This window comes from Hemiscyllium ocellatum, chromosome 29, assembly GCF_020745735.1.
Source record: "Hemiscyllium ocellatum isolate sHemOce1 chromosome 29, sHemOce1.pat.X.cur, whole genome shotgun sequence".
NCBI classification, from domain to species: Eukaryota; Metazoa; Chordata; class Chondrichthyes; order Orectolobiformes; family Hemiscylliidae; genus Hemiscyllium; species Hemiscyllium ocellatum.
Window position 1 is genome coordinate 23,578,237 of NC_083429.1, and position 19,899 is coordinate 23,598,135.

Consider the following 19,899-nt stretch of genomic DNA (forward strand, 5'->3'; position numbering starts at 1 on the left):
AAAACCTGAAGGTCTCCTAGCTGAAGCCATCTGCAGTAGCCACTTTGTCACCTCTGCCTTTACAACCTCTCTTCAAAAAAAAAATCCAGGTCAAAATAACTTTTATTTAAAGTGACAGCATCATCACCGCAGCTCTCTTCTTAACATGCTGAGGGAACCCCATTATCTACAAGGTGCAAGTGGGAGTGTGATGGAAGGCCCTCCATTTGCCTGCATAAGTACAATTTCAACAACATGCCAAGGTCAACAACATGTGGGAAAAAGCAGAGGTGATTAGCACCACATTAAACAGTCACTTCCTTAATTACTGGCGCACAATGGCATGGACCATCTCCAAGATGTACTGCAGCAACTTGAGAAACCTTTTTCAGCAGCCTCTCTCGAAACGGTGATCTTCAGGTAGAAGAACAACGGCAACAGATTTTTGCAAAAACCATCACTGCGCATCACACCATTGTAGCTTGGTCAGACCTCTACAATCATAAATCACTGATGGGTCAACATTTTAGTGCTCTGGGCGCACCATCTCCACGTGGGCTGCAGCAACTCAAAGCTCTTCATCAGCCTCTTGAGGATAACTTAGAATGGGCAATAAGTTCTAGCTTTCCGAGTGTTGTCTCTGTTTCTAGGAATTAATCAAAAAACCTGTTAAAAGTCAAACAGATGAATCCAATGGTTTCATGGGACAATGCCCGTGCTTTTCCACATGTTCAGCTGGAGTCATTATCTCCCATGGAGTGGATGTTGAGCAGTTACCACATCAAAAGTGGTGTACCCCAGTTGAGAGCCAGGCCCAGTGCAGTGTTGACAATGATATTGAGCAGGATCCCCACAAGTCCAATGAGAATAAATAGCTGAGGTTTATTCAGAAATAGAGGTACCTCACTACAGGTGGGGGAAAAAATTCCCAGAAAAGTTGGAAGATTCTAGATTTGGAAGATTTCAATTTTTGTTTTTTTAAAAAAAAATGTTTTCATCCCATTTTTATTTTAATCACAATTTTCTCATGAAGTCTGGTAAGATTTTTTTTTGTAGATATTTTTATTGAAATTTAACATTTTTGCAAATTTACAAAAATAAACAAAACTCTCAAATACAAACATTGATGTACAATTAAATCATATATACAATAGTCATAATTTAACAAAGAAAAGAGAAAGAAAGAAAACAAAAAAAGAGAAAAAAAAGAAACGAAAAAAAGAAAGGAAAAAAAAACTCAACTTTCTACTAATCTAACCTATAACTAACCAGAGTGTATACCTAAGTCTCTTACATGCTCGGAATGTATAAACATCAAATATAATAAAACCCGTATTCGCGCAGGATTCCTCTCCCAAGGGGCCCCGGAGCAGCCCGGTCTGAAATCTTCACTAAATAAAAGCCCTTGTTAGGATAGCCGAAATATCTGCATTTATATAATTCAAAAAGGGCTGCCATATTTTATAAAATAATTCAGTCTTTCGGTGCACCATATTTGTGAGGAAGTCAAGGGGGATATATTCCATAATTAATCTGTGCCAATTTGAAAGTCCAGGGGGGCCCTCAGCCACCCAGTTCACCAAAATATTTTTCCTTGCACAGAAAGAGAGAATAGAAAATAGTCTCTTCCCATGCATATCCAGAGATGAGAGGTTCGAAAAGCCCAAAAGGAGAGATACAGGGTCCACCCTAATGTCCGTTCCTAAAATTTCTGTCAGGGTATTTGCCACTTTAGTCCAGTATCTGCGGATTTTCTGACAAGTCCACAGACAATGTACAAGAGTACCCACCTCTATTTTGCATTTGGGACACATTGTAGATGCTCCTGCCTTAAATTTTGCCAGTCGAGCCGGAGCTATATGGGCCCTATGAAGTATCTTTAGTTGGATAGCCTGAGTTCTGTTACAGATAGCAATTCTTCTAGCATTTTCCCAAATGTCATTCCACATATCCTCAGAGATTTCTAGCCCCAAGTCCTGCTCCCATGTTTTAAGCAGGTCATCCATGTCTCCTGAGACTCCATCATGTAGCAAATGGTATATAGTACTAACGGAGGATGCCCCCGCTGGTCGTAAGACATTACGTTCTCTGTCTGATTTATAAAGACTATCTATTAATGTAGTCTTCCTCTGTATATAATCTCGAACTTGGAAGTATCGAAAGAGATCCCCATTAGGTATTCCGAATTTCAGACGCAGCTGCTCAAAGGACATCAGGATCCCATCTTTAAATAGGTCCCCTAAGCATGAGATGCCCCTGGATCTCCAGAGTTTAAAGGTGGCATCTGTAATCCCCGGTTGGAATCCCCATGCGCCTACTATTGGTGCATGGGGGGATGTTTTATGTGAGTTACCCTCATTTTGCCGCATTATATTCCAGGCCTTAATTGTGTTTAATATTATGGGATTTTTACAGTGGTCTGTAATGATTTTCCTCTTATCTGAAAATAAAAGGTTAATAAGTGGGTATTTTACTTGGGAGGCTTCGATATCCAGCCAAATTGATTGTGGATCAGATGAAACCCAATCAGCTATGTAACTTAGTAGGGAGCTTAACTGATATTTCCTAAAGTCTGGGAAGTCCAGTCCTCCCCTTGCCTGTGGAAGCTGTAGCTTCTTCAGCTTAATAAGGGGCCGTCTATGGTTCCAAATAAAGGAGCCCAACCAGCCATATAATTTACGTAGGGCTAGCCTTGGCAGCATCAGCGGGAGCATTCTCATAGGATATAAGAGACGGGGCAGAACATTCATTTTAATTAATGCTATTCTCCCTAGCCAGGAAATCGGAAGGTCTCTCCATCGCTGGAGGTCCTGCCTTATCCTTTCCATTAATTGTACAAAATTAGCCCTATACAGCTGATCAAATACTGGCGTGATAAAAATACCTAAATATAAGAAGCCCTCCAGGGACCAACGGAAGGGAAAAGGGGATCCGTCCATTAAGTGGGGTATCATAGCCAGACCACCCATTGGCATGGCTTCCGATTTTGAAAAATTAATTTTATAGCCTGAGAATGCACTAAATGTATTAATAACTTGAATTAGACGAGGCACTGACATTAAAGGATTACTGAGGAATAAGAGAACGTCATCTGCATAGAGGGTAATTTTGTGTTTACCTGTACCAATCCTCGGGGCCATTATATTAGGATCAGTCCGGATGGCTTCTGCTAATGGTTCGATTATCAGTGTAAACAACAATGGTGAGAGAGGACATCCTTGACGGCAGCCCCTACCCACACTGAAGCCATCCGATCTTAACCCATTAGTAATAACAGCTGCTTTGGGGTCATTATACAATGTTGAAACCCATTTGGTAAACACCTGTCCAACGCCAAACCTTTCCAATGTGTAAAATAAATATGACCATTCAACCCTATCAAATGCCTTTTCCGCATCCAATGAAATTATTACTCCTGGTATCTTTCCCTGATGACAGGCTTGGATCATATTCAAGACCCTTCTGATATTATTGGATGATCTGCGGCCCTTAATAAATCCCGTCTGGTCCTCCTTTATAATATATGGCAGTACCCTTTCTAGTCTTAGTGCTAACATTTTTGAGAGAATTTTAAAGTCTACATTTAGTAAGGATATTGGTCTGTAAGATGCACAATCTTCTGGGTCTTTTCCTTTTTTGAGGATAAGAGAAATATTTGCTTCTTTCAGCGTGGGCGGGAGACAGACCTGACTATGCGCAAAATTATACATATCCATAAGTGGGTCAACCAATATTCCTGTAAATTCTTTATAGAATTCAGCTTGAAAACCATCCGGGCCCGGTGCTTTTCCGCTCTGAAGTTGCCTAATTGCCTCAAGTATTTCTTGGACTGTTAAAGGGGTATTTAGGGCCGACACCTGTTCCGGAGTCAGGCCCGGGAAGGTCAAATTTTTAAAAAATGACTGCATCCTCCTAATCCTATCTTCACAATCCTGCGATCTATATAGTTCAGAATAAAATTCTTTAAAGGTCGCATTGATCTTTTTACGATCATGAGTCAGGGTACCTGTACTTTCCTTGATGGTCGGAATAGTTTGAGGGGCTTTCTTTTTCTTTGCAAGAAATGTTAAGTATCTACCCGGTTTGTCGTCATATTCATATAATCTTTGTTTCGCAAATAATATTTCCCTTTTAGCCGTTTGAGTAAGCACGGTGTTTAAAGCTGTCCTAAGAGCTGTAATCCTCTGCAATTTTGTGATAGAAGGTCTATCAGCGTATGCTGTTTCGGCTGTTTTTAGGCGAGCTTCGAGCAGACGCTGTTGCTCTCCCTTCATTTTCCTCTGGGTCGCTGAATAGGAGATGATCAAACCTCGTGCATAAGCTTTGATGGTCTCCCACATCATTGACGGATTGCTAGCCGTACCAGTATTAATTTCTAAAAAAGTTTTAAGTTCTTGGGAGAAGTACTTTAAAAATTTGCTATCTTTTATCAGGAAGGGGTCCATACGCCAATGCCGAGCAGATGTCCCATTGTTCTTTACCTTAGTTTCCATGTATACAGCGGCATGGTCAGAGATTGCTATAGTACCTATTTTACAGGTTGCTATAGAGTTTAGAAAAATCGATGGGGCAAAAAACATATCAATTCTTGTGTGACATTTATGTGGATTAGAGTAGAAAGAAAAATCTCTACCCTGTGGATGGAGACATCTCCATACATCTACCAATCCTAATTCTTTATTCAGGTCCGCCAGTTGTCTAGATCTGGGAGATACTCCAGCGGCACTCTTGGGAATCCTGTCTATTTCCGGATCCATAATACAATTAAAGTCTCCCCCTATAATTGTATGACGGGCACCAAAGGCCATCAGTTTTGAAAAAGCTTCCGTTATGAATTTAAAGGGGTGTGCCGGGGGGCAGTATACATTTAAGATCCCATATTCCTCTCCATTTATGAGGGCTTTAATCAAAATATATCGTCCAGATTCGTCTTTTATCTGATTTAGAATTTTCAAAGGGAAGTTCTTCCGGATAAGGATAACGACTCCCCTGCTTTTTGAATTAAAAGAGGAAAAAAAGGCCTGATCAAATCCGCCCTGTCGTAATTTTAAGTGTTCTTTATCCGACAGGTGTGTCTCCTGTAGGAGAGCTATATCAACTCTCTCCTTCTTAAGATTTGATAATATTTTCTTCCTTTTAACTGGCGAATTACTCCCCCTGACATTCCAGGTGCACCACTTAACCGACTGTTCAGCCATAATCATCTGGACAGATCCGAGACCCCTCGGGAGGGGAAACCCTATCTAGAACATCCCGAGCATGGAGCATACAAGATTTACAAAAGTAAAGATTCTCTGATACACTCAAAACAATATAACAAAAAACTCTTTCTAAGTATAAAAAATATAAAACATTCCGAATTGGAGATTTTCTCCCTTGTTCCCAGGGAACGTCACTTCCTCTCCCACAGTCCATCTTACCCTCTTCCAACCAGTGCCCCACCCTTGACCCAGGTGTTCCTCAATAAAATGAGGAGAATTCAAATATAATATAAAGCTAGAGTTAACAGTGAACACCCCACCCCCACCCACACCCACATCTAAATATATTTGGGAATATTAATACCATATATAACTATAAGATTACAATCTCAACACGTAATACTTAAATATAATACCACAAAATAACAGGGGAAAGAAAAACAACCCCGCTCCTAAAAACAGAAGTAAAATAGAATAAGGTAACCACCTCCCCCCATCAACATTAACCAAACGCCCCAACATATATATATATATATACACACATACACACATAGGGGGAAAGATAAGAAAAGATGAAGGGATATAAACCAAAATAATGGGAAAGGCAGACCAGCGTCCACAATCTCTTACAGCTTATTTAAGAGAGTCCAAGAATTCCTTAGCCTTCTCTGGTGATCCGAAGTTATATATGGATCCTTCGTGGCTAAGGCGTAGCGTCGCTGGATATCGTAAGGAGTACTGGATATTTAAGTCCCTTAAACGCTTCTTCGCCTCATCGAATGCCTTCCTCTTTCGGACCAAAGCTGGGGAGAAGTCCTGGAACAGCATGATCCTGGATCCTTTGTGGGTCATAGCTTGGGGATCTTTTCCCAGATTTCTTGAGGCTTCCAGGAGCATCTGCCTCTCCCTATAGCTCTGCAGCTGGAACAGGACCGGGCGTGGGCGCTGGGTTGAGCCGGGCCCACGTACTGCGACCCGGTAGGCCCATTCCACCCTTACCTGGCCTGATCCATTATGCAGATTTAAAAGTTGTGGCAGCCAATGCTCTAAGAATGCTGTCAGCTGGCCTCCCTCTTCCTGCTCGGGAAGGCCCAACAACCGAATATTTTTTCTACGACATCGATTTTCGAGGTCATCAATGTGGTTTTCTAGGTTCTGGACTCGATTCTCGAGAAAACGGATGTGGTCGGCTGTTGATTTTATCGCAGTCTCTGAGGCTGCGGCCTTCGACTCCACCTCTCTGACTCGGCACTCCAATTCCTGAATGTCTCTGCCCTGCTTCTGCAGCTCGGCTGATAGTGCTTCTTTGCTCTGCCGAGACTCATCGATAAAAGCATCAATCTTCGCCTCCCACCTGGCAAACATCTCTTCAAAGCTCATCTTCATTGGTAAATCTCCTGAAGCAGCTGAAGACACCTTTGCTGCAGATGAAGAGGGAGAGGGTGGGGGAGGGGTCCCTGCTTTCTTAGAGCTGCCTGTACCCTTCCCTTTACTCATTTTCCAGCTAGTATTAGACTATTTAAATGTACTAATAGGTAACTATTTAAGGTTAACAACTATTATAAATGGTTTAGTGAGTGTGGTGGGGGTGGATAGCCCACTTTTCCCAAGTTTTGGGTAGAGCACTGTGGACTCAGTCTTGCTGGGTCGCCGCCATCTTGGATCCCCCCCTGGTAAGATTTTTGATTGTGGGGGTATCACACAGCTCTCAGCTTAACCTGATGTGTAGTTTCCAGCAAAGCCACCCAATGGTTGTCAACTGCAGTAACCCAAGAGATTTCTCTGTTTCACTTTGTGCTGAGGTATTGAGGCCTGCAGTAGGGCCCCAGATCAGGGGGAGGGTACTATCCCAAGGTGCTTACTACCAATTGTCACCCAGTGGGTTCTGGACATGTTGATGTTGAGCAAACAGTCTAGAACAAGGTTCTCGATTAGAGTGGTGCTGGAAGAGCACAGCAGTTCAGGCAGCATCCAAAGAGCAGTAAAATTGGCGTTTCGGGCAAAAGCCCTTCATCAGGAATACAGGGATCGGGTTTATTTAATTCAGAACTGGACTTGGGATCTCCTGGCTTACAGGACAACAAACATCAGATATCTTTACTTACCTAGCCTTCATGGCCTGGGAGAGGTTAAGATGCTGTTTAATTTCAGAAAGAGAACCCTTTTCTTCTGTTGTTTCTTGGAATCTCTCCTTTTATGTCCTGACAGGTTAGCCCCCCAAAAAATGGAAATTGTTCATGCTTGGTGGATGCGTCTCTGGTTACGTTGGAAGAAATTTACAGGAGAATTTCACCTTGTTTGACAATTTTAATGTGTGCATGTTAACATTGTTTACATGAACAAAAATAATCAAACAACGTGTGCTATATTTCAGGCTTGGTCTTGTGAGGTCCTCCTGGTTGCATTTTTGCCGTTTGTTTAAAATGAGATTAATGATTCATCAGGATTGATACGGTCAAGTGATTCTATCCAGAGGCAAAGTCAAAGGAGCAAAGGAGACAAAATATTAAAAGTAGAGTCATGTAATCTTTCCACATAAATGAAAGTGAAAATATGAAATTCTATTCCCAATGGGTATGTGGGTGTTTGGATCGAAACTTTTAACACTGGAAAATGTTTGTTATTTTTCTTGTTGTCATTCATATGTTGAGTGTCGCTGGCTGGACCAGTATTTATTGCCCCAACTTTAATTACCCTCAAAGATGATGATGAGTTACCTTGACCCTCTGCAGTCCATCTGGTATAGGAAGGTAGGGGAGGGAGTTCTAGGATTTTGATCCAGTGACACTGAAGTAAAGATGAGTAGAGTTTCAAATTGATATGGTGTGAGGTTTGGAAAGATATGTGGATCTGCACCACGTAGGCTGCAGTTAAGAACTGGTTCATCACCACATCCTTGAGGATAATGAGGAATACTGGATGGAGTTGAGGAACAGAACAGCCATGAGCTAATAGGAGTTAGAGCACTCTCTAGAAGGAATGAATGGCCCACTTGTGCAACAATGCTCAAGTGTACATAGTTAATTTCCCAAATAGGACAGCATTTGAACATCAGGCACGGGTAGTTTGCTGGTCTCTGTTGTATTCAATGAGAGTCTTTTTCTTCTTCCTGTTGCACTGTCAGGTGAAGCTCCTGAGACTTTCTCCTCCAAGCCCTGAGCTACATGCTACGTTTGGTGAATCATACAAAGTCTACAGGCGGTACCAGATGCACGTGCACAAAGACACTGAAGTGATGGCCTCGGAGGCAGAGGTAGCTATCTGGACTGACCTGTTAAAGCTGTGTAGTGGCATTCTAAAGTTTGGGGATTGTATTTCTGTGAGAGATCCCTGGGATCGCATTGTGCACTGGCATCAGGGAGCCTCTGCTACAGGTTTCCTCCGGGTGCTCCGGTTTCCTCCCACAGTCCAAAGATGTGCAGGTCAGGTGAATTGGCCATGCTAAATTGCCTGTAGTGTTAGTTAAGGGGCAAATGTAGGGGTATGGGTGGGTTTCGCTTCGGCGGGTCAGTGTGGACTTGTTGGGCCGAAGGGCCTGTTTCCACACTGTAAGTAATCTAATATTAAAAATATTAAAGTAGATGGCTGCTTCTTATAAACAAAAGATTCCCGGAGTACATTACAAAAAAAAAATCACTCTCAATTTCAATATCTTAAAACAAAACTTGAAACATGATGCAGATTATCTCCTGGGAGTCAGTATTCACATAGAATATGAACCTTTTAGTCATTTTTGAGTCAAGACCCTATTAGAATCCCTAAGTTAGAAATTAGAATCCTTACTGTGTGGAAACAGGTCCTTCGGCCCAACAAGTCCACACTGATCCTCCGAAGAGTCACCCACCCAGACCTAATCCCCTACTCTCTGTTATCCTATATTTACCCCTGACTAATGCACCTAGCCTACACATCCCTGAACACTATATGCATAATTGAGCATGGCCAATTCACCTAACTGCACATCTTTGGATTCATTTGGGTCAACCAGTTGAGAGTGACTTCTGAATGTCATCGCTAATTAACCTTACCATTAACAGAGAAGTGAAGTCATGTGTTAGTCCACAAAATTCAAGACCTAAGTTGTTTGCTATTGTATCACCAATTTTGTCAGAGTTTTTATTTGTTGTGTTGCTTATCTCTTTTTAACAAAATTGCCAAATGCTTCTACAGGGTTTTGATGTATGATTTCATCTTCAATTCTTCCAGGACTCTTAAGTTAAACACAAAATCCAAATAAACTGGAATAATCCAATTACGCAGCATGTATAATTCGTCTCCAACTCACATTTGTTATTTAAAACAGTGTATGATGTCGATCAAAGGTATTGATCCTTATAATGATAAACAAAAGCAGACTGTAAATGTTTCCTTATGTATTGTTGAATTGACATAGCAACCAGTGAGTTTTGAGAAGATTTGTAGCTCAGATTGAGGTTCTGGATGTAGCAACCTCATTATTTTGGGATGGAAGGTCTGCACATTAACTGTTAACCTTAACCCAGAAGTAATTGTCATTGACACTGGACATCCGAAACTGTTTTGTCATCTAACCACTGCCAGCTCTTACTTTGCTGAGCAGAAATCCACAGAAATCTAGACCTGGTGCTAACTTGCTTGCAAGTTATGCCAGGATTCGATCTCAGGGGGAGCTTTGCATGATGGGAAATTCTGAATTGGGTGCAAAGTTCTTTATCCTGGGACTGAGGCTTGTTGACACCCATGGCTGGTTTAGTTTTTATTTTTGGAAGATACTGCAAAGGGTCTCCCAGCAGTGTGGAAGCACCCAGTATTGTAGAAGCAGGATGATGTAGCAACTGGGCACAGCATTGTTTGATTCATTGTGTCGTGTTGTATTGTGTCTTACAGTACAGAAGGTTTTTCTGCAGCACTCCACTCGTGGTGAGTAGATTCCCTCATCTGTGGCTTGCTTTCTTCCTTATCTGATAGCAACTTTGTGAATCCTCAGCAAATCGCTGGTGTTAGCTGGCTGTGTGTTAATAGCTTCACCCTGGTTGTTTTGTACACTAGTACAAACCAATCATGAATTATGGGAAAAAAATGGAAATCCCCTCTCTGTGTTTCATAAGTTATCAATCAGAAACTAATGAAACAGAAAGAAAAACTTCATATATGCATGTTTACCTTTATAACTTGTCAAAGTCTGCCTTGACATTCCAAAAAGCAACCCACCCAATCCCCATAACCCAATGTGGGTTTTTTTTTAACCGTGGCTAAGGTTTAAGGGGAAAATTCTCTATGAAATTAGTTTATCTGTTGCAATAAAGTGGGCGGCACGGTAGCACAGTGGTTAACACTGCTACCTCACAGTGCCAGAGACCCGGGTTCAATTCCCGACTCAGGCGACTGACTGACTGTGTGGAGCTTGCACATTCTCCCCGTGTCTGCGTGGGTTTCCTCCGGGTGCTCCGGTTTCCTCCCACAGTCCAAAGATGTGCAGGTCAGGTGAATTGGCCATGCTAAATTGCCCATAGTGTTAGGTGAAGGGGTAAATGTAGGGGAATGGGTGGGTTGCGGTTCGGCGGGTCGGTGTGGACTTGTTGGGCTGAAGGGCCTGTTTCCACACTGTAAGTAATCTAATCTAAAGTTAGTACTTCAATCAGATAGAAGATTAACAGTTAGTGCTCCGCAGACAGGTCAATATTAAAAACCTTAAAGCAGTTTATAGTCATACAGCCTTTCTAAACTATCCCAGCGATTATATTCCATGCAAGACTGCCCACAGACCACAGGCTCTCTTATTTATCAATTATTTTGATGGCCAAATGGCAGTCAAACATTTAGACGTGTTTTAACTGTGTTCTTCCATGATTTCTAATAGTCCTTTGCTGTGTTTAACCTATTTTGGGCGGCACGGTGGCACAGTGGTTAGCACTGCTGCCTCACAGCGCCTGAAGACCCGGGTTCAATTCCCGACTCAGGCGACTGACTGTGTGGAGTTTGCACGTTCTCCCCGTGTCTGCGTGGGTTTCCTCCGGGTGCTCCGGTTTCCTCCCACAGTCCAAAGATGTGCGGGTCAGGTGAATTGGCCATGCTAAATTGCCCGTAGTGTTAGGTAAGGGGTAATGTAGGGGTATGGGTGGGTTTCGCTTCGGCGGGTCGGTGTGGACTTGTTGGGCCGAAGGGCCTGTTTCCACACTGTAAGTCTAATCTAATCTAATCTATTTTCATAGAACATAGAACATAGAAGGATACAGCGCAGTACAGGCCCTTCGGCCCTCGATGTTGCGCCGACCGAGTCCTACCTAACCTATACTAGCCCAATAACTTCCAAATGCCTATCCAATGCCCGCTTAAGTGAACATAAAGAAGGAGAGTTCACCACTGATACGGGCAGGGCATTCCATGAACTCACAACCCGCTGTGTGAAGAATCTACCCCTAACATCTGTCCTATACCTACCACCCCTTAATTTAAAGCTATGTCCCTTAGTAACACCTGACTCCATTAGCGGTAAAAGGTTCTTAGTATCTACCCTATCTAAACCCCTAATCATCTTATACACTTCTATCAGATCTCCCCTAAACCTTCTCTTCTCCAATGAGAACAGCCCCAAGTGCCTCAGCCTTTCCTCATAAGATTTTCCTACCATTCCAGGCAACATCCTGGTAAACCTCCTCTGCACTCGTTCTAAAGCTTCCACATCCTTCCTATAGTATGGCGACCAAAACTGCACACAATACTCCAGATGAGGCCTCACCAGAGTCTTATACAACTGCAACATGACCTCAGGACTCCGGAACTCAATTCCTCTGCCAATAAAGCCCAGTACACCATATGCCTTCCTCACAGCACTATTTACCTGGGTGGCAACTTTCAGAGATCTGTGTACATAGACACCAAGATCCCTCTGCTCATCCACACTACCAAGTAGCCTACCATTAGCCCAGTAATCCATCATCTTGTTATTCCTACCAAAGTGAACGACTTCGCACTTAGCTACATTGAATTCCATTTGCCACATTTCCGCCCAGCTCTGCAACTTATCTATATCCCGCTGTAACCTACCACTTCCTTCCTCACTATCCACAACTCCACCGACTTTCGTGTCATCCGCAAACTTGCTTACCCAGCTTTCAAGTCCTTCCTCTAGATCATTTATAAAGATAACAAAAAGCAATGGTCCCAAAACAGATCCTTGTGGTACACCGCTAGTAACTGCGCTCCAAGATGAACATAATCCATCAACTACTACCCTCTGTCTCCTTCCAGCCAGCCAATTCCTAATCCAAACCTCTAATGTATCCTCAATGCCATACCTCCGAAGTTTTAGCATTAGCCTACCATGGGGAACCTTATCGAACGCCTTACTAAAATCCATATACACAACATCTACTGCTTTACCCTCATCCACTTCCTTAGTCACCTTCTCAAAGAACTCAATAAGGTTTGTGAGGCACGACCTGCCCTTCACAAAACCATGCTGGCTATCCCTGATCACGTTATTCCTACCCAGATGTTCATAAATCTTATCCCTTACCATTCTCTCTAAGACTTTGCCCACCACTGAAGTCAGACTCACTGGCCTATAGTTACTAGGGCTATCCCTACTCCCTTTCTTGAACAATGGGACCACATTCGCTATCCTCCAGTCCTCTGGTACTATTCCCGTTGACAATGACGACATAAAAATCCAGGCCAATGGCTCTGCTATCTCCTCCCTAGCTTCCCATAGGATCCTGGGGTAAATGCCATCAGGCCCAGGAGACTTATCTATATTCATCCTTTCCAATATTCCCAAAACCTCTTCCCTGCATATTTCCAGGGCATCCATTCTAATTATTTGTGATTCCATATTCACATCAGCAACAGTGTCCTGTTCCTGAGTGAATACTGATGAAAAGTACTGATTTAATGTCTCTCCAATCTCCTCCGCCTCCACACACAACTTCCCACTACTATCCTTGACTGGACCGGTACCTACCCTAGTCATCCTTTTATTCTTGACATACCTATAGAAAGCCTTTGGGTTTTCCCTAATCCTACCAGCTAAAGACTTTTCATATCCCCTTCTCGCTTTTCTTAGCTCCCTCTTTAGCTCCTTCCTGGCTACCTTATAACTCTCAATCGCCCCTACTGAACCTTCACGCCTCATCTTTACATATGCCGCCTTCTTCCCTTTCACAAGGGACTCCAATTCCTTACTAAACCACGGCTGCCTCACAAGGCCCTTTACACCATGCCTGACTGGTACATACCTATCGAGGACACGCAGTAGCTGCTCCTTGAACAATCCCCACATCTCATTAGTGTTCTTCTCTTGAAGCCTGTTTTTCCAATCCACACAACCTAAGTCATGCCTCACTGCATCATAATTTCCCTGCCCCCAGCTATAGCTCTTGCCCTGCGGCGCACGATTATCCCTCTCCATCACTAAAGTAAAAGTCACCGAGTTGTGGTCACTGTCCCCGAAGTGCTCACCTACCTCCAAGTCTAACACCTGGCCTGGTTCATTACCTAGAACCAAATCCAATATAGCCTCCCCTCTTGTTGGCCTGTCGACATATTGTGTCAGGAAACCCTCCTGCACACATTGTACAAACACCGACCCATCTAATGAACTCGAGCTATAGCTCTCCCAGTCAATATCTGGGAAGTTAAAGTCCCCCATAACAACCACCCTGCTACCTTCACTCTTTTCCTGAATCATCCTCGCAATATTATCCTCTACTTCTCTAGGACTATTAGGAGGCCTGTAGAAAACACCTAACAGGGTGACCTCACCTTTCCTATTTCTAACCTCAGCCCAAACTACCTCAGATGGCAAGTCCTCTTCCATCGTCCATTCCACTGCTGTGATACTGTCTTTGACAAGTAATGCCACGCCTCCCCCTTTTTGACCCCCATGTCTGATCCTACTAAAACATTTGAACCCTGGAACGTGCAACAGCCATTCTTGTCCCTGTTCTACCCACGTCTCTGTAATGGCCACAACATCGAAGTCCCAGGTACCAACCCACGCTGCAAGTTCACCTACCTTATTCCTTATACTTCTGGCATTGAAGTATACACACTTCAATCCACCTTTCTGGTTACAGGCACCCTCCTTAGAGATCGCTGCATTATTCCTAACCTCCCTACACTCAAGGTCCTGTACCCTAAAGCTACAGTCCTGGTTCCCATGCCCCCGCGGAGTTAGTTTAAACCCTCCCAAAGAGCACTAGCAAACCTCCCCCCAAGGACACTGGTGCCCCTCAGGTTCAGGTGTAGCCCATCCTTTTTATAGAGGTCCCACCTTCCCCAGAAAGGACCCCAGTTGTCCAGAAACCGGAATCCCTCCCTCCTGCACCATCCCTGTAGCCACGCATTTAACTGCTCTCTCTCCCTATTCCTCGACTCTCTATCACGTGGCACGGGTAACAAACCAGAGACTACAACTCTGTTTGTTCTAACTCTGAGCTTCCAACCTAGCTCCCTGTAAGCCTGTCTAACATCCTCACCCTTCTTCCTACCTATATCGTTGGTGCCAACGTGGACCACGATCTGGGGCTGCTCCCCCTCCCCCTTAAGGACCCGGAAAACACGATCAGCGACATCACGTACCCTTGCACCTGGGAGGCAACATACCAAACGTGAGTCCCTGTCGCCCCCACAAAACCGTCTGTCTGTACCCCTCACTATCGAGTCCCCAAGAACTATCGCTCTACCTTTCTCCACCCTACCCTTCTGAGCAACGGGGCCAGGCTCCGTGCCAGAGGCCTGAACCTCGTTGCTTGCCCCTGGTAAGTCATCCCCCCCACAAGTATCCAAAACGGTATACTTGTTCTTGAGGGGAATGACCGCAGGGGGTCCCTGCACTGGCTTCCTCCTCCCACTCCCTCTCACTGTCACCCATCTATCTTGAACTTTCGGAGTAACTACTTGCCTAAAGCTCCGATCTATGACCTCCTCTGCCTCCCGAATGATCCGCAGTTCATCCGACTCCAGCTCCAGTTCCCTAACACGGGTTTGGAGGAGCTGGAGATGGGTGCACTTCTTGCAAGTGTACTCAGCAGGGACGCTAATGGCTTCCCTCACCTCATACATGTTGCAAGAGGAACATTGCCCTCTCTGCACTGCCATCCCTCTAAAAGTAAGCTTTCCTTAAAAAAAAACAACAAAAACCAACTAAATCTAAAGAAACAAACAAGGAAAATGCAGCACTTACCCGCTAGTCACAATTGGTCTTATTATTAGGTTAGAGGAGGTGGAAGGGTGGGAGGCACTACTCGTGTAGTGCCTCGGGTGACTCGCCTACGCCTTTAAATAAGGGGAGGAAAAAAAAACCTTACCCAGGTAACCTAGCGCGCCTTCCGGGTCTGCTACCGCTTTTTTAAAGGAAAACTTTAAATTTACAACTATTAAATAAACGACCAAACTTACCCACCAGCCGTCGCGAAGTCTTCCGAGAGACTGATGTCTGTTTTGAAGCAATAGGGGTTAGTGTTTGTAGTGGTGCAGTGGACTGAGGTTCAAGCACAATGTAGTTGGTATCCTGTTATGGGAACCTCCCTGAATTGGTTTTCTTTATTTTGCTGACAGGGGGAGGACCCAGCAGATGGCCCAGACACCGGCTATGGCTCCTTCATTGAACAGTTCCTGCTAGATGGGAAAATAATAGCTCTTGGCCTGTTGGATATACTACCAGAAGGAATAAACTCCCAGTACCTGTGCTATGATCCAGATTACTCTTCCCTCTCATTGGGAGTCTACTCTGCACTCAGGTAGAAATATAAAAATAAAAATTAAGGTACGGGGATGAGGGGAGTACATTTTGCAGGTTAACATTTCCTACTACACTGTGTGCTCCTATAGGAAATTCAGGTTTTGTGATCCCAGTTTACAACCATTCATTTTCAAACTTCAGTCGGACCACCTTGATTCCCAATCTGCGTTTCTGTTCCCACAAGCTCCATTCCATTTGAGCTAGTCTGGTTTTTCACCACTTCTGTTCTGCTAATCTAATGCGGTTTGTGTTTTTTCAGTTGTGACTCTGTTTCTGGTTTGAGTCAGAAAGACGTGAGATCAAAACCATAATGGCAGATTTTCTTTCTCCCCGACAGGATATCTGAAGCCTTTACCATAATCTTTGATTGTTACTGAGACTAATTTTCAATGCCAGATTTTGTTAATTGAACTTGAATTGTACCAGTTGCCATGAATTTGATGCTATGATTACAAGACATTGGCTGGGGTGTCTCTATACTAATCCAGTGACATTTATTGCTACCTCTATCTCTCCATTGGTGACAGGTCAAACACATTGTTGTGTATCTAAAGTCATATGTAGACTATGAAAGGATGGCAGAGTTCCTTCCCTCTTTGAAGAAATTCAAGGGAGCACTCCCCACGTCCTGGCCAACACTTTGGGTTTGACAAAGGCATTTTAAAAGAAAACTGATCATTATGTCATTGGAGTTTCTCAGAGCTTGAGTCACACCTGGAAAATGCTTGACTGACTGTAAAGCACTTTTTAATCCTGTGGTCCTGCAAAACACTATATAAATTCAAGTTCAGTTTTACACTGTGTCTGCAAGAAAGCTAGGAATTTAGTAGGACCTCTCACTTACAAAGCTCCATTTTTGTAGCAGCATAACAACTACATCAGAAATGGTCCTGGCACTGATAATAGTAAAATGTCTGGTGTTCCAACCACTCCCAGACCTTGTGACATGCTGAGACTATACAGTCTCTTGGATTTTATCATCCTGGTTAACATTGCAAAGTCACTTCCCCAATCCACAGGAAACCAACAAGTGACAAACAGCATTAGGATAGACAACCTCACTGAACTGGGCAGATGGTGGCAGTTTGGTAATGTCATTGGATTAGCAAGCCAAAGCTCCAGAGAGACTGGTTCAAATCCCACCATGGGAACTGGTGGAATTTAAATGAATTAATATATTCAATTAACACAATTGGAACATAACGCTTTTCTTCATTAAAGTTGACTGAAGTATTTGTTTTTAAAAAAGGAAAAGTCCTTTAGGAAGGACAATCTACCATCCTCACATGGTCTGGCCTTCTTCAAACTCTACAGCAATGTGCTTGATTCCTAAACAGTCTGACAAAGCCACTTAGACCCTGAGGGATGAGCAGCAAATGTCGATGGACTATCTTCAGTTTCTCTCCCATGATCCCTACTAGCTGTATTCCACTGCTGAGGTCAGCCTGAGAAGTTGGTGGGGTTCCGGGGCGTGTCTTTGCAGTTGCTGAGTCAGCATTCCTTCTTCATATTCAGCTCAGTGCACTCTCCTGCTGACTCAGCAAATCCTGACTGATTCTTCTGCCATTCCCTGCCATCCCATGAAATGTTAGGTTCATGGAAATAATTACTTTATTGTTTGGTTTGATTCCGCACTGAGTTCGAGTTTAAGAGAAAACCAATCAAGGCAGGGTTGCAAACTATCTTCAGGCTTGGACTTTGATGCAAAATTACTTCTAGCAGTATTTAGCATTAATGTATATGTGCTTATAGATATACCAGGCTATCACCTTACATTAGATAGGAACTGATTTCTGTGTGCATGTCCATATGCTTATGTGAACCTTTCGGGGAGAATGTTTTAACTCCATCCACACTGTGCTATTCATGCTCGGTGATGTGCGACTTTGTGACATGATCGCAAAATTGCTCCAGGATCCGAAGCTTTTATACAATTATGCCTCCCCTCTCTTGTTAATGTCATTGCAATACTGGTCTGATTATGAAACAGAGGAATTAATTTAGATTTACAAACATTTAATGCTATTTTTAAGAGTTGGAGAAAAATATTTCCTGCTTTCCATTTGTAATTACACTTGGAACACACTAAACTTTGAAAAGTTTATGAGGATGGATTGGGCCGAGATCCATTGCAGGTTAGGAGAATGAGAGTTGATCTTACTGAAACATACATAAACTCATGAGGTGACTTGGAAGGGTAGTTGCTGAAAAGATGGAAAGGGTGATTAGATTTTGGGAACCATAGTGATTAGAACCAGGTAGATCCTATTGATCACCTGATCCTTGATATGCCCAGGTTAACCACTCCAATCAGGAAACCCCTGGCTGGCCAGTATTAACAGAGAGACTCTCACTAACCAACCCCACTGCCCTGTGGCTGAACACTTCAACTCCCTCTCTCACTCCACCAAGGGCATGCAGGTCCTGGGCCACTTCCTTCACCAAACCCTAACCACCCAATTTCTGGAAGAAGAACAACTCCTCTTCTGCCTTGGGACCCTTCAACTACACAGGATCAATGTGGATTTCACCAATTTCCTCATTTCCCCTCTGCCTACCTCATCCCCGTCCCAAGCCTCCAACTCTGCGTCGCCTTCTTGACCTGCTCATCTTCCTTTCCATCTATCCGCTCCACCCTCCTCTCCGACCTATCACTGTCACCCCCACCTACATCTACCTATCACATTCCCAGCTACCTTCTCCACCACCCACCCCCCACACACAATCCCAACCCCCTCCCATTTATGTCTCAGCCCCCGGTGCCCCCAAGATTCATTCCTAATGAAGGGCTTATGCCCAAAACATCAATTCCCTTGCTCCTCGGATGCTGTCTGACTTACTGTGCTTTTCCAGAACCCCACTCTCGACTCTTATCTCCAGCATCTGCAGTCCTCCCTTTCTACCAATATTAACGGGGGACTTAAAATCTCCTCAGTTCAGGGAAGTGACTCTGAGCTGGTTGGTCACAGCCAGTGTATTGTATACAAGTAAATAAAGGGTGACTTGGTGACAGGACACTGGCCTGTGTGCAGTTATTTCAGGAACACATTTAAAGAATAAGGGCTTTTACAGTAAACCCTGAGGTACGCCTTTATTTCCTCTAAGGCTTGTTAGTTTGTGGAATTCTCCTCCTCAGCCAACAGTGAAGACTGGGTCATTAAATCTAGTCAAGGCTGGGTTAGTAACATTTTCTAGAGAGGAGTCCAGGGTTATGGGCTGGGAGACAGAAAAGTGGTTTTGAGACCACAGCCATAATTGCTCTGATTGGTGGAGCAGGCTTGAAGGGATGAATGCTGATTCCTTTTCCTACGTTTTTAAACTGTGGTACAATTTCACAGGGATGAATCTGTGCACCATTAGTGGGCCACAATAACCAGTAACATTTTTGACTTGATTTGACAGAATAGCGCAGTAACATTTGAATCCTCATCGGTGTTTGTAGCTGAGCAGGAAGATGCAGAGGAAGTGGAACAGTATTTTACTGTTGACCAATGAGATATCGGCTTTAAGAAGTGGACAGTGGTTCCTGAAGCGTGCTAATTAACACTATAATTACTACCTTCTAGGGAAATAGCACTAACTCAAAGGCTGAATGAGCAAGTTCCAAGAATGAAGTATTATTACCTGGGTCCTTACGTACACTCCTGTGTGAAAGTGAAATATAAGGTAAGCACCTGTGCAGGTCTGTCTGTCTGTCTCTGGCACTGTTCGAGTTTGGAATTTGTGTTGCAAATTAATAGTTTATCATTTGTCTTTTGTACATCTGGACGATGACTGAGAGGAGAACCCCCTCTGGTCTAACCATAGTAGTCCACACCGTTGTAGCCTCTTGTGTCTTACAAACTAGAAATAACCCATCATGCCCCACAAAACAAGTGCCCGATTGGAGGAGATTAAAAAGCCAGGTTAATTTCGGGGAGGTGGGGGGGTGCGGAATTTCACCAAATGCCATTTATCATTCCCTTCCATTTTGGCCTGATAATTCCCTGCAATAGC

At 43.6% G+C, this 19,899-nt stretch overlaps 1 protein-coding gene across 3 annotated transcripts in view; it reads left to right on the plus strand.

Moving 5' to 3' along the window:
* Positions 1–19,899, plus strand: part of LOC132829617 (arginyl-tRNA--protein transferase 1-like) — a 77,702-nt gene that overhangs the window by 50,065 nt on the left and 7,738 nt on the right. For 2 of the 3 annotated variants that reach the window (XM_060846914.1, XM_060846916.1), the window contains exons 7-10: positions 8,305–8,433; positions 10,047–10,079; positions 15,720–15,901; positions 19,470–19,569. In XM_060846914.1, the coding sequence (XP_060702897.1) occupies positions 8,305–8,433; positions 10,047–10,079; positions 15,720–15,901; positions 19,470–19,569 (444 nt within the window). The remainder of the gene's footprint in view (positions 1–8,304; positions 8,434–10,046; positions 10,080–15,719; positions 15,902–19,469; positions 19,570–19,899) is intronic. The other variant, XM_060846915.1, reaches the window with a different exon arrangement.